This window comes from Elephas maximus, chromosome 14 (assembly GCF_024166365.1).
Source record: "Elephas maximus indicus isolate mEleMax1 chromosome 14, mEleMax1 primary haplotype, whole genome shotgun sequence".
Classification (NCBI taxonomy): domain Eukaryota; kingdom Metazoa; phylum Chordata; class Mammalia; order Proboscidea; family Elephantidae; genus Elephas; species Elephas maximus.
The window spans coordinates 35310638-35322747 of record NC_064832.1 but is presented as its reverse complement, the minus strand read 5'-3'; the positions used below and the strand labels follow the sequence as shown (position 1 = coordinate 35322747).

The 12110-nt window shown below is 40.0% G+C and overlaps 1 protein-coding gene across 1 annotated transcript in view; it reads right to left on the bottom strand.

Moving 5' to 3' along the window:
• Positions 1 to 12110, bottom strand: part of NUFIP1 (nuclear FMR1 interacting protein 1) — a 47215-nt gene that overhangs the window by 28813 nt on the left and 6292 nt on the right. Inside the window, exons 4-5 of the mRNA XM_049853132.1 lie at positions 11905 to 11967; positions 11148 to 11224 (exon numbers count right to left, since the gene is read on the bottom strand). Coding sequence (XP_049709089.1) covers positions 11148 to 11224; positions 11905 to 11967 — 140 coding nt within the window. The remainder of the gene's footprint in view (positions 1 to 11147; positions 11225 to 11904; positions 11968 to 12110) is intronic.

The window sequence follows — 12110 nt, the reverse complement described above, 5'->3', positions numbered from 1 at the left end:
GCATCATTGACTTGATGGTATGGACAATACGAAGTTACATTGGAAGAAAAGAAAGGCAATGACAAGAAAGGTGAAGTGATCAGAAAAAAAGGCAATGAATTTCAAAAAAGATATTACAAAGCAATATATGTATATCCACCCAAGAAAAATAAACCCTGCAAAGAAAAGATGATGAACGTGCAAGCTATAAATAAACATAAGAGGAAAAGGCCAAGGCCACAGGAGATAAAAATCTGACAACCAGTCAGCAGTCTACACCTACACTTTTGGAAAGCAAACATCTGCGGTTACATGAAATGGACTCTGGCACATGTCTGAGTATGAAGTCTTCCTTTTATGATACTCCATTGCTTTTTTTTCATTGCTGTCAGGTTTTGTACTTCTAAGCAGACAAGGAATGTTGAAGAAAAAGAAAACTTAGAAGGGATTCAGGAGAGATTCAAGTGAAATCTTGAATGATGAAAAATAAAACCTATGAAGAAAGGTTAAAGGAGCTGAAACGGTTGAGAGGCTCTGAAAGAAGATGAGAAGTGACAAACAGTCTTAGAGAGGATGGCAGCCAGCTATTTTCAATCTAGAGACAGAATATACAGAAGCAGATGACTTTCACAGGACTCACAGTGTCTAGACATATCACTCACAGCTCCTCAACATCTGTCCCAACTCCCCAATTCACTTATTCTCACTACTTGTGTTTCTTCAACCATTTTGTTCAGAGTACTGCAGACCCTTACAATGTTGGGTCACCTGCCAAAGGGTGAAGATTGTCAATACCACAGAGCACTATGTACAAGCAGATGCTAAGTAAGTGCTTTTCAATGGTAAAGAATGGAAATTCCTTAGAGCAAGAGGATTTTAGGTAAGCTAGAAGGGAGAAGACCCTAAATGAGACAGCAAGGGTGTTGTGAAAACTCCTTCCACAGAAGCCTTTTAAAACAGCTTTCTCTTTTTGGCAGCCCAAAGTTATCCACTTTCCTAATGGTAAAGAATCTTTTAATATCCCTCCCAAAGCTACAGGCTCTATTATTCAAAATTAATAAAACATCCTTTTCCCGAATTTGTACTACTCTTATTTGTACACAGAGACTAAGAACTACAGAAAGCAAGGGTACTAGAAAGCAATTCCAAAATAGGGTAACCAGAAAGCCAAGGCCTAGTTATACATACTAACAATCAGGAAGCCCCCTCCACCAACCTAGAACAATCAGTGCTTTTAACACCACTATCTATGAAGTCTGATGTACAAGAGTAAGAAAAAGCAAAGAGCTTTGATAAAGGATACAGCTGAGTTTCTAAAAGTACGCATAAATGACAAACCTGTTACATGGCACAATTATGTACAGATAAAACTTAGACCAATGTCTCCTGTTAGAGAAAATGGACGTTATAAAGTTATAAACACTGTGACAGGGATGTTTTCACAGCTGGTTTCTCTGTATTTTTATCTGCTAAAATCATTTCTTCCTGAACTTTCATCTGTCCCCAATACCCCAACAGGAACTGGTCCTGAAACCATATGCTCGTTTTTCTTCCTCTCTTTTCTTACCTCCTCCTTGCCTATGCCTTAAGCCTCTAACGACAACGCCTAAGCAGCAGGGAGCCAATGTATGAGCAAAACTGCGCCAGCAACCGAGGGCTAGGGACCATGGTCTCGGGGGACATCCAGCTCAAATGGCATAATATAGTTTACAAAGAAAATTTTCTACATCCTACTTGTGAGTAGTGTCTGGGGTCTTAAAAGCTTGTGGCACTTCACTGGTACCACTCTGTCTGGAGCAAGAGAGAATGAGGAAAACCAAAGACACAAGGGAAAGATTAGTCCAAGGGACAAATGGACTACCACACTACCAACTACCACAGCCTCCACCAGACTGAGTCCAGCACAACTAGATGGTGCCCGGCTACCACCACTGACTGTTCTGATAGGGATCACAACAGAGGGTCCCGGACAGAGCTTGAGAGAAATATTAAGTCACTCCCAAAGTTTGCCCTACTGCCAAAGATTAGACAGGCCCATAAAACAAAATGAGACTAATGGGCACACAAGCCCATGGGCAAGGATGAGAAGGCAGGAGAAGACAGGAAAGCTGGTAACAGGGAGCCCAAGGTTGAGAAGGGGAGAGTGCTGACGTGTTGTGGGGTTGGTAACCGATGTCATAAAACAATATGTCTATGAATTGTTTAATGAGAAACTAATTTGCTCCGTAAAGCTTCATCTAAAGTACAAAAAACAAAACTGTGCCGACCATTACCTTAGCACATAGCAGTCTACTTAAGCTGTTCTCTCCAGTGCTTTCCTTACCCTCACACCACTGCCTATTTGCTGACTTCTCCCCTAAGCCCATGCTCTGTGAAAACACAACCCCTCTTTGCTCTCATTGAACCACAACTGCTGCAACAGGAGCTATACTACCGTATTTTTATTTCAAAGTTTTTTCTCAACTTTAGACAGACGCAGCCTCCTTTGGAGCAGACCCCTTCTGCTGGAATTCTAAATGAATTAGAGATACAACTTAGAGCCACAGTATCGATTAAAATAGAATCACAAAACTACTCCACCTAGTGGACTCCCAACCTGCAGTGAAGTAGGTTTCTAAAATCAAGGCTTTAGAAACAAACCTCTACCAACAGTTTTCCCTAATGCCAAATCATATAGCATTTGTACCAGATAGATCAGGAATTAAGAATCCCTCTGAGAAGTAATTCAGGAGAGAAAAGTTACTGGTTAGCACTAAAAAAGGCAGTGGGCATTTAACACTTGTGCGTTCTCAGGGATAACCCTCAAAGCTTCTAATTAAGCACAGCAAGCACCTCTGATTTTGGGTCATCGGAAAAAAAAAAAAAAAGATGACGGCATAAAGATTTGGTTTCTTTAAAGATAAAGAAGCAGGACACCAAGGCAATCTTCGGAGATTCTTCCAGCTCTAAAATTCTTATTCTATGAAATCCTTTACATGGTTTTCTAAATTAGTAACTACACAAAGACTTTATCTTTCCTTCAAGTCAAAAGAATATCTGTTGTTAGGTGCCGATTCATAGCGACCCTACGTACAACAGAAGGAAACACTGCCCAGGCCTGCGTATTACAGGTAGCATTACAGGTACAAATACACTCCATCCAAACTGTCATCTTCATCCATTTCCTCAGCACCTCTAAATTTCACAAAGGAGCCCTGGCGGTGCAACAGCTAAGTGCTCAACTGCTAACTGAAAGGTCGGCGGTTCAAATCCACCTGCAGCTCCATGGGAGAAAAGACCTAGTGATCTGCTCCCATGACTACAGCGAGGGAAACGCTATGAGGCAGTTCTACTCTGCTCTGTAGAGTCACTAAGAGTTGGAACGGACTCAAGGGCAGCTAACAACAACCAACAACAAATTTCACAGATCTGTAACCTCACTTATTCACTCTATAAATTTCATTCATTCCTCTTCCAAGGCATTTCCACCCACTGTCTTAGCCATAAAGTTGGCCGGTACTCTAGAAACTAAAGCTAGACTTGTCCCTTCCACCCTTACCTGTACTACACAAGAAGAATCACCAATGAGCACATTTAATACCTGCTCAAGTCAATCCTTCATTCAGAATTGATTCCAAGCATCACCTACAGTTTTGAAATATGACAAGCTTCAAACCTGGCCACCAAGCACTGAGGCAAACACTGCTCTCTATTCTCCCCTTCTGGAACAATTCTGTTTGGGGAGGCGCCATAGACTCCTCTGCAGGAAAAGGTGGCAGGCAGTGCAACCCGCCTCTGGGCAGTGAGATCTATAAGGATGTCTATTGGTTGAGGCTAAAAAACAACGCTTTTGCTTTCCCAAAGAGGCACATGCCTTTTCCTCTTCTCCCTTATTAGAACGTGGGCTTCATATTTAGAGATGCAGGAACTATCTGGCCAACATGAAGACAAAAACTACCTATTAAAGGAGCAACAAGAAAGAGACGGTGGCTGATGGCATTACTGAGCAGCAATAGCAGCCCTGGACTTTTTCTACATTGGAAAAAACTCGGCCTCTTTACGCAAAGCCATGGTGGTAAGGCTGCTATCACCTGCACTGGAGCAGAATCCGAACTGATGCAAACACCACAGCACCCTAACCACCACCTTGAATCTGAAGGTTTTCACGCCCAACTATGGCATACTTTGATTTAAAAAACTTGCTTCTTAAAAAGCTTGGCAATTTCTTATGAGGTTAAAACATACTTACCACATGATCCACCAGTCCTACTCCTAGTACTTAAGTCAAATAAAAACCTGTGTTCAAAACGAAGACCTGGATGTAAATGTTTATGGAGGTTCTACCTGTAATCGCACATGCTGGAAACAACCCAAATTACCTTAACTGGGAAATGGATAAACAAACCACGGTCCAGCCGTACAATGGAATATAACACCACTCAGCAATAAAAAGGAACAAACTACTACTATATGCAACAACATGGATGAATCTCAAATGTAATACGCTAAGTGAGAGAGCCAGGCTCAAAAGGTCATGCTGCGTGATCGCATTTACATGCTGTTCTGCAAAGGCATAAATTCTAGAAGAGAAAGCAGGGGCTGGAGGGAGGGGAGAAGAGGCTGATCAAAAAGCGCATGAGAGAATTTTGGAGACGATGGAACTGTTCTATATCTTGATTGTGTTGGTGGTTACACAACTGTATATGTTTGTCAGAACTAGCCATTAAACAGGGTGAATTTGACTGTACGTAAAAACAAACAAACCCAGTGCCATCAAGTCGATTTCGACCCATAGCAACCCTACAGGACAGAGTAGAACTGCCCTACAGGGTGGTTTCCTAGGTTGTAATCTTTATCCAGACAGACTGCCACATCTTTCTCCAGCAGAGTAGTTGGTGGGCTTGAAACATCGATTTTTTGGTTAGCAGCCAAATGCTTAACCATTGAGCCACTAGGCCTCCCGGTATGTACCTTTGGGGATAAAAGAAAAACCAAACCAGTTGCTGTGTAGCCGATGCCAACTCATGGCAACCCTATGTGTGTATTTACACTTCTTAAAACAAACAGGAGCCAGAAGCGGGTACTTCAGGACTTTACCTCTTACAGCAAGACTTGCAAGATGTACTGATGGCCCTGCCTTCCAAAGACTCTAAGCACCTCTTAACCAGGTATTACTGTCCCTACATGGCTACAATTAATGTTTCAGTTGCCTGTGACCTTATGGACATCTCATGTCTATTCACCCTACATCTCACATTACAGTGAGAATCTTAAAAGTCTACTCCTGCCTCTTTTTGTTGACCTCAGCAATGTACAGAAAAACCTTGTCTTTTCAAATGCTGAATGTTTACCTCTTAATTTTCAAGCTAAGCTATTGTCAAGGAGTTATTCAAACATACAACGCTTATTAACATAAATTCAAGGCTTGCTAACATTTCTAGCTAACAAAAGATAATTAAACTAGTCTTCTTTCAGAGACTTTATATAAACATATACTAGCTAGTTTTAATCTTCAAATGTTAATATTCCTTAAGATTCTCTAGCCAGTGGAGTTTCTTTATAGCACTTGGTGCACAAAATCACAAAGGGGCATTGTTCACATTAGTAGAGAGAAAACTACTTTAAAGAGTAATGCTTTCGCAACTCAGACACATCTCAGTCAATGTTTCTTGCAGCATTAGTCACAATGGCCAAAAGGTGGAAACAATCCAAGTGCCTATCAACATATGAATGGATAAATAAAATGTGATATATACATACAACAGAATATTATTTACCATAAAGAGAAATGAAGCTCTAATACATACTACGACATGGATGAACCTTGAGAAGATTATGCTAAGTGAAATAAGCCAGGCACAAAAGGACAAATGTCGCATGATCCCACTTGCATGAAATATCTAGAATAGGTAAATCCATCGAGACGAGATTAGTGGTTACCAGGGGATGGGGAGAGGGGAAAATGGGAAAAAATGTACACGTTCTGCGACCAGCCCACCTGGCTTTGAATCTTCAGCCTGCCATGTTAGCTCTATGATCTTGGGAAAGTTATACAACCTCTTTTGCCCGTTTCCCCAACTGAAAAATGGTGAGGACCAAATGGATAATTCAGGAAAAAGGCAGAGCACAAGCGTTGCCTCTTAGTAGTTCAGTAATTATTAGTCTGAAATAATAGCAGCAGCTACAGCAGTAGGAGATGGGGAGGGGGGAAGGAATGTTTTCAAATATAGATTCATTTGGTCTGTCTCTGTGATGATGGTCTGTTCCACTTAGTGAGAATTTAAGGTTCAAAATCTCAGCAGTTTAAGCACAAATGGGGGAAACATAGATGTCACCTGGAGATCTCCAAGAAATGTGAAGAAGTTGAGGCTTCTTCCCCCAGAATGGACAGGGAGCCTTCCCTTACAGCTGGTGCCCTGAATTTGACTTCTAGCCTCCTTCACTGTGAGAAAATAAACTTCTGTTCATTAAACCACCCACCTGTGGCATTTCGAATATAGCTGCACTCAGAGACTAAGACAGACATCTATGCTAAAGCGGCAGAAAGAGGACACCCTATTCAAAGAAGGACAAGACATTTCTCTAAGGGGATGAGGATAAGTATTCCCAAAGGAGGTTGGATTTCAGCTGGACTAAGAGCAATGAGAAGAACTTCAAAAATGAAGGTGAAATTTTCTAGATGCAGCAGCGTGACCAAAACTAAGGGTCAAAAAGGTCAAAAGGCCTGTTTGGGCCATATATAGAAACAAATCTGACTAGAACAGAGAACTTTTATAAGCCAGTAATGTGGCAATAACCAGAAAATATAAAGCAAGCCCCACATCACAGAATCCTGACCAGGAGTTCTAAAGAACTTTGTTTTCACTGACACTTTGCTGGCCAAAATAAAATCACTTTAACAAATTCATTTTTTTATTTTACACTAATTATCTACATAACTAAGAAATATATGTATATTTAACACCTGATTTTGCACAACAGAAAAAAAAAAAAAAAAACCTTCATGGATTGAATTGTGTCCCCAAAAAATGGGTGTTGTAAATTCTAGCCTCTACGCTTGTGCGAATGGGTTCCTTGGTTACGTGCACTGAAGAGACAGGATTAGTATAGGGTGTATCTTGAATCAATCTCTTTTGAGATATAAAAGAGATTAAACCCAAGCTAGCAAACTGAGACGGGGGAAGAGAGATGCCAAGCCACATGAAGACTGCCCAGGAGCAGACACTCAGAAGAGACAAGTACCTTCCTCCAGAGTTGACAGAGAGAGAAAACCTTTGCCTAGAGCCAGCACCCTGAATTCGGATTTCTAGCCTCCTAATCAGTGAGAAAATAAACTTTTGTTTGTTGAAGCCACCCACTTGTGGCATCTCTGTCATAGCAGCACTACGGAACTAAGACAACATCTTAGACTTTTCATTAATCAAGTCAGTTCCTTAAGTCAGGTCGCATTGCTGAGTCACTTGAGGAATACATTTCAATTGTGTGATTTTCTTGAACAGCACTCAGCACTCTAGGTGCATCTTGGAACAGGTGAATAAGTGAATTGTGCCAGGCATGAGTTCTTGCCAAGTGGGTGCAATGGAAGGACAATGGAATAAGGAACCAAGATGGTGACAAGAATGGGTGAGGTGATCTAAGCTGGGTAGGAAAGTGAAAACAGAAATGGGAGAGGGGGAGTCTGACAAAAAACAGATGACTAATTTTAAGACCTCCAGGGAAGAAAGTTCCAGAAGATAATACCCAGGCCATGGAAATAAGTGGTTGAAACTGAATAGAGGTGAAAGGACACCAAAAATTTAAAGGTAAAAAGGTGTCTAATAAACTATTGTTATAAGCCACGAGTCTTACTGGGGAGTCATTAGGGAGGGTGTTGGAATTGAAGAGAGCTGTAAAGACAGATGGCAGAAAATTCAAAAGAGAAAGGCAAAGGAGAAGTCATCTGGAATCTGCACCAAGGAGGCCTCCGTGTCACAAAATCAAATGGTCACTTTTTGGTTCTTAATTTATTTGACCTATCCACAGCAATCTGCATTGCTATCCACATCTTCCTTCTTGAAATTCTCCTCCCTGTTGGCTTCCATTAACACCCCATACTCCTAGTTTTCTGCTACCTCTGTTTCCCTCTCATCAGTCTTATTGTTTTTTTCTCATTGCAAAGGTTCAGGGGACAGTGTTAGGCTACCTTCTCTTCTCACTCTACCATCTGCCCTTGGAGAATCTCTGCCACATTCATGTTCTCATGATCCAAAAATATGTATCTCCAGCCTAGACTGGTCTGAGTCCCAATGCCTACTCAAAAAACCTTTAAATAGACATCTCAAAGTCTTCTCACACTCAACAGTGCCCAAAATCAATGCCTCCAAACGCAGACTCCCCTTCCAGTGTCTTCCTATCTCAGTGAGAGGCACCACCTTCCACTGAGGTGCTCAGGCCAGAATCCTGGGTCTCCTGAAAACCTCCTTCCCTCTCTACCTCATAACCATTCAATTGCCAAATACTGCCAATTTTTATATCCTAAATGTTCTATATCCACCTAGTTCTCTCTGTCCCAACTACCATCTTTTTAAAGCTTCTGTCGTCTCTTACCTAAACTCAATTCCTTGGACACAACAATGTCTCTCTGGAACACCAGTCCCTCCTGCCTCTGACTCCCGCTCCATCTTGTCCTAAAAAAACCCACTGCTGTTGAGTCGATTCCCGCTCATAACAACCCTATAGGACAGAGTAGAACTGCCCCACTGGGTTTCCAAGGAGCTCCTGGTGGATTTGAAATGCCAACTTTCTGGTTAGCAGCAGTGCTCTTAACCACTACACTGCCAGGGTTTCCCATCTTGTCCTAGTTAGGTTCAAATTCAGCTCAGCCTCCCTTTGTCAAGGAATAGCCTTATCTTCCAGGCTGGGTGAGGTCCTCTTCCTCTTGCATGCTGAGAGTGAAGGAGAAACAGTTGACTATGGAAGACTGAAATAGGTATAGGCAGTAGAAGAGAGCCACTGAAGTTGGTTACCATTACTTTAATAGTGGTTCCAATTTTCCCTGAGTTTGTATGATTGAACTTATATAACCACTAGAAGTTGAAAATGGTTACCATTACTTTAATAGTGGTTCCAATTTTCTCAGAGTTTATTTGATTGAATTTATGTAACCACTAGAGGTAGCAGAACCAAACTATGCAAATCAGGAACTAATTTTAGAACTTCCCTACTGCCTTAAGTGAACTTAAAACTTGAGTCAACAAGTTTAGTTTACTTAGTTAACTTCTTGGTTGGTTTCTAATCAGTGCTGACTAGTAACCATCATCATTTCCCTCAAGAGAATTAAAACTGAGTCTTTCCATACTATACCATTTAATAGTAATTCAGTCAATAGATATTTATTCTTCACATACTAATTTTGAGGCACTGTGCGAAGTACAGCAGTATCATAAATGACCAAGAGTAGGGCCAACTATGATTTCGTAAGTGCTGGTGTGGGTGCATTAAATAAATATGTATTTGTAAAGGCAGGAGTGTTCAGTTAGGGTAGTTTGGTCCATGGACTGGCATACAATCCGCACACACCATACACCAGAACACAAATCAAATTATGCCACAAAGTCCAATATTTACTTTGGTTTACTTTTTTTAGCAAGACTTTCTTGACGAAGGAAGTAATGCACAGATTTATATTCTGGTACAAGCTCCTTACGGTGTTCTGAGTAGAACTATGATAGCACTGGACAGAGGAAATGAAGGGTAAGGAAAGGGTGACAAATCAGGTGACATTTAAGACAGGCCTTATGAGATAAGATATGCTAAGGAGATAAAAAGGCATGCTAGTACATCCTACTCCAGGTGACCTAGATTCCTTCATTTGTTAGCCAAAGATGCTCTTAAAATCTATTATACCCATCAAGTCCATGTTGAATGGCTGGACCCTACTTATTTAAAAATTAAATTCTTTTGAATTGTCCCTTCATCCTCATCCAACTCCTTCCTCTGCACACGGATTTGTGTGTGTGTGTGTGTGTGTGTGTGTGTGTGTGTGTGTGTGTGTACGTGTACGTGTGTGTACATATTTTTTTCCAAACTGCATTTGCTCATTGTTGGTTCTAAATCTTTATGTTTATGCTGGTTTCCCTCAAAATTATCTCTAAAGCCTTAAAGAACAGTAACTTTTTCACAGAACAGTACCAATCTGGCACATCACCACATATCAAAGTGGACTTAAACTGAAAACCTAAACTAAGTTGAGCAAAACACAAATTCAACCTGCTGGTCTAAAGTTTTAAGTATCTTTCTTGATCTTTGGGGATAATGTTTCCTTTTTTTCAAAAATCTCAGGCTTATCTTCATTTTTAATTCCAGAAAAACAACATCTGAATTTAAAATGCACCTGATCGTTATAATAGTTCCATCTTACTCTTCCACTTTGGGATGAAGTTCTTTCTAAAAAACAGTAAGAGTGCTCTAATGGGATTTTTCAGAAGTATATTCTAGGCAGACCTCGACTAATCTTCTACCCTAACGGTGTAAAATCAATCATATGGCAAGGCTCAGATTGCCTGGCTATGATTTCAGGAATGAATTCCTCATCTCTATAATCAAGGACGAGCACTTGTGTATCTTGTTCACTGCTATATCCCCTCTGCCTAGCATTCTGCAGTCATTCAACAAATTCTTGCTGAAAAGAAAAATCAAAAGAATGAACATAGCAAAGTATCATACTTTCTTTTTTTTAAACAAGAGCACCCACCCATTATTGCCTCTGCCACTGAACATCTACTAGGTGGCATACAGCAGCTCCCCTCAAAGAGCAGAGTACACTACCGTTATGACACATTTGCTATTTAAATGAATCTTGATATCCAGAATTCCTATTAGGTCTCCCCAGAACTACATTCAATAACAGTCTCATATAATACAGCTTACAGTCCTGTTCCCTAGTACCAACTATTGTAAGGGAATTTAATGAATCAAAACTAGATAAATAAAAATTACATTCCTAAACCACCAAGGGGTAATATTTTCAGTCGTTATATACCAATTCTAAAAACAAGTTTAGGATTAGTCATATTCATCTGAATATTTGGAAAGTTATAAAAGACCAAATTTCCTGTTCAGTTATTCATTAGGGCCAGAAAGATAATCAGTTGGAAGCAGCCAGCCTTGCCACAGTAAAAGAGAGTTATTTTACTGAACTCTTTACTCACTTTCTTCTTTCTTCCCGCCATCTTGCAATCTCTTCTGGAGTGTCTAACTTGATTTTCTTCATACCAGGGGCATGCATCTAGAGGAAAAAAGCCTGTTGAATATCAGGAAGCATACAGTATTATGCTTATTAAATCTTAAGTATTACGGGAGATAATGGAGACTTTGTGTCCATCATTAAATTTAGGAACAGAGACAATTTTTAAGCCAAGTAAGCAGGTTTTACCCATTCTTACTATGACTTTCTTTAAAGAACAATTTCTCGTATGTTTAGGCTAGAGCTACTCAGTTGGAAAAAAGGAGTAAGATAATTTTGGTTACAAAGTAGGTAAGTCATCCATTTTCTCAAATGACATTAAATACCCGAATGAATGACCTACCAACAAAACTAAGGGTGGGAGCTAAAGCAATAATGATTACACTTAACTATCTGAAGCAGCATGGTGTCGTAAATTGAGTGTACAATTTGGCATCAAGAAAATCATGCTCAAGGTTCAGTTCTGAAGCCCTGGGCAGATCTTTTTTTTTTGTCTGTGTTTTTCTTTTATATGAGGGCAATAACTACTTCGCACAGCTGTTTGTGAGAATAAAATTAAGTAAGAGATACAAAAATGCCTTAAAATGTACAAAGCATTCCACATACGTTATTTACTATTATGCTATATAAATAAAGAGATGTGAAGCTAACAGATCAATGGAATAAAAAGAGCATGCATCAAAAAAAAAAGACGGTAAAAAGAGACGAACACAAGAACTTACATTTTTCCAATGGAAGTGGACAATCTTCTCATGTGCAGTAAAAGAACAATCAACTTCAGGACACTAAAAGGGTTTTTAAAAAAATCAACATTCAATACTAATTTTCTCATATTTTCCATATTAGATATACCCTACTACTATACACACAGAGATACTTTGGCCATACCTACACAGTTAGTATGTCTACATGGTACAATCACTGAATG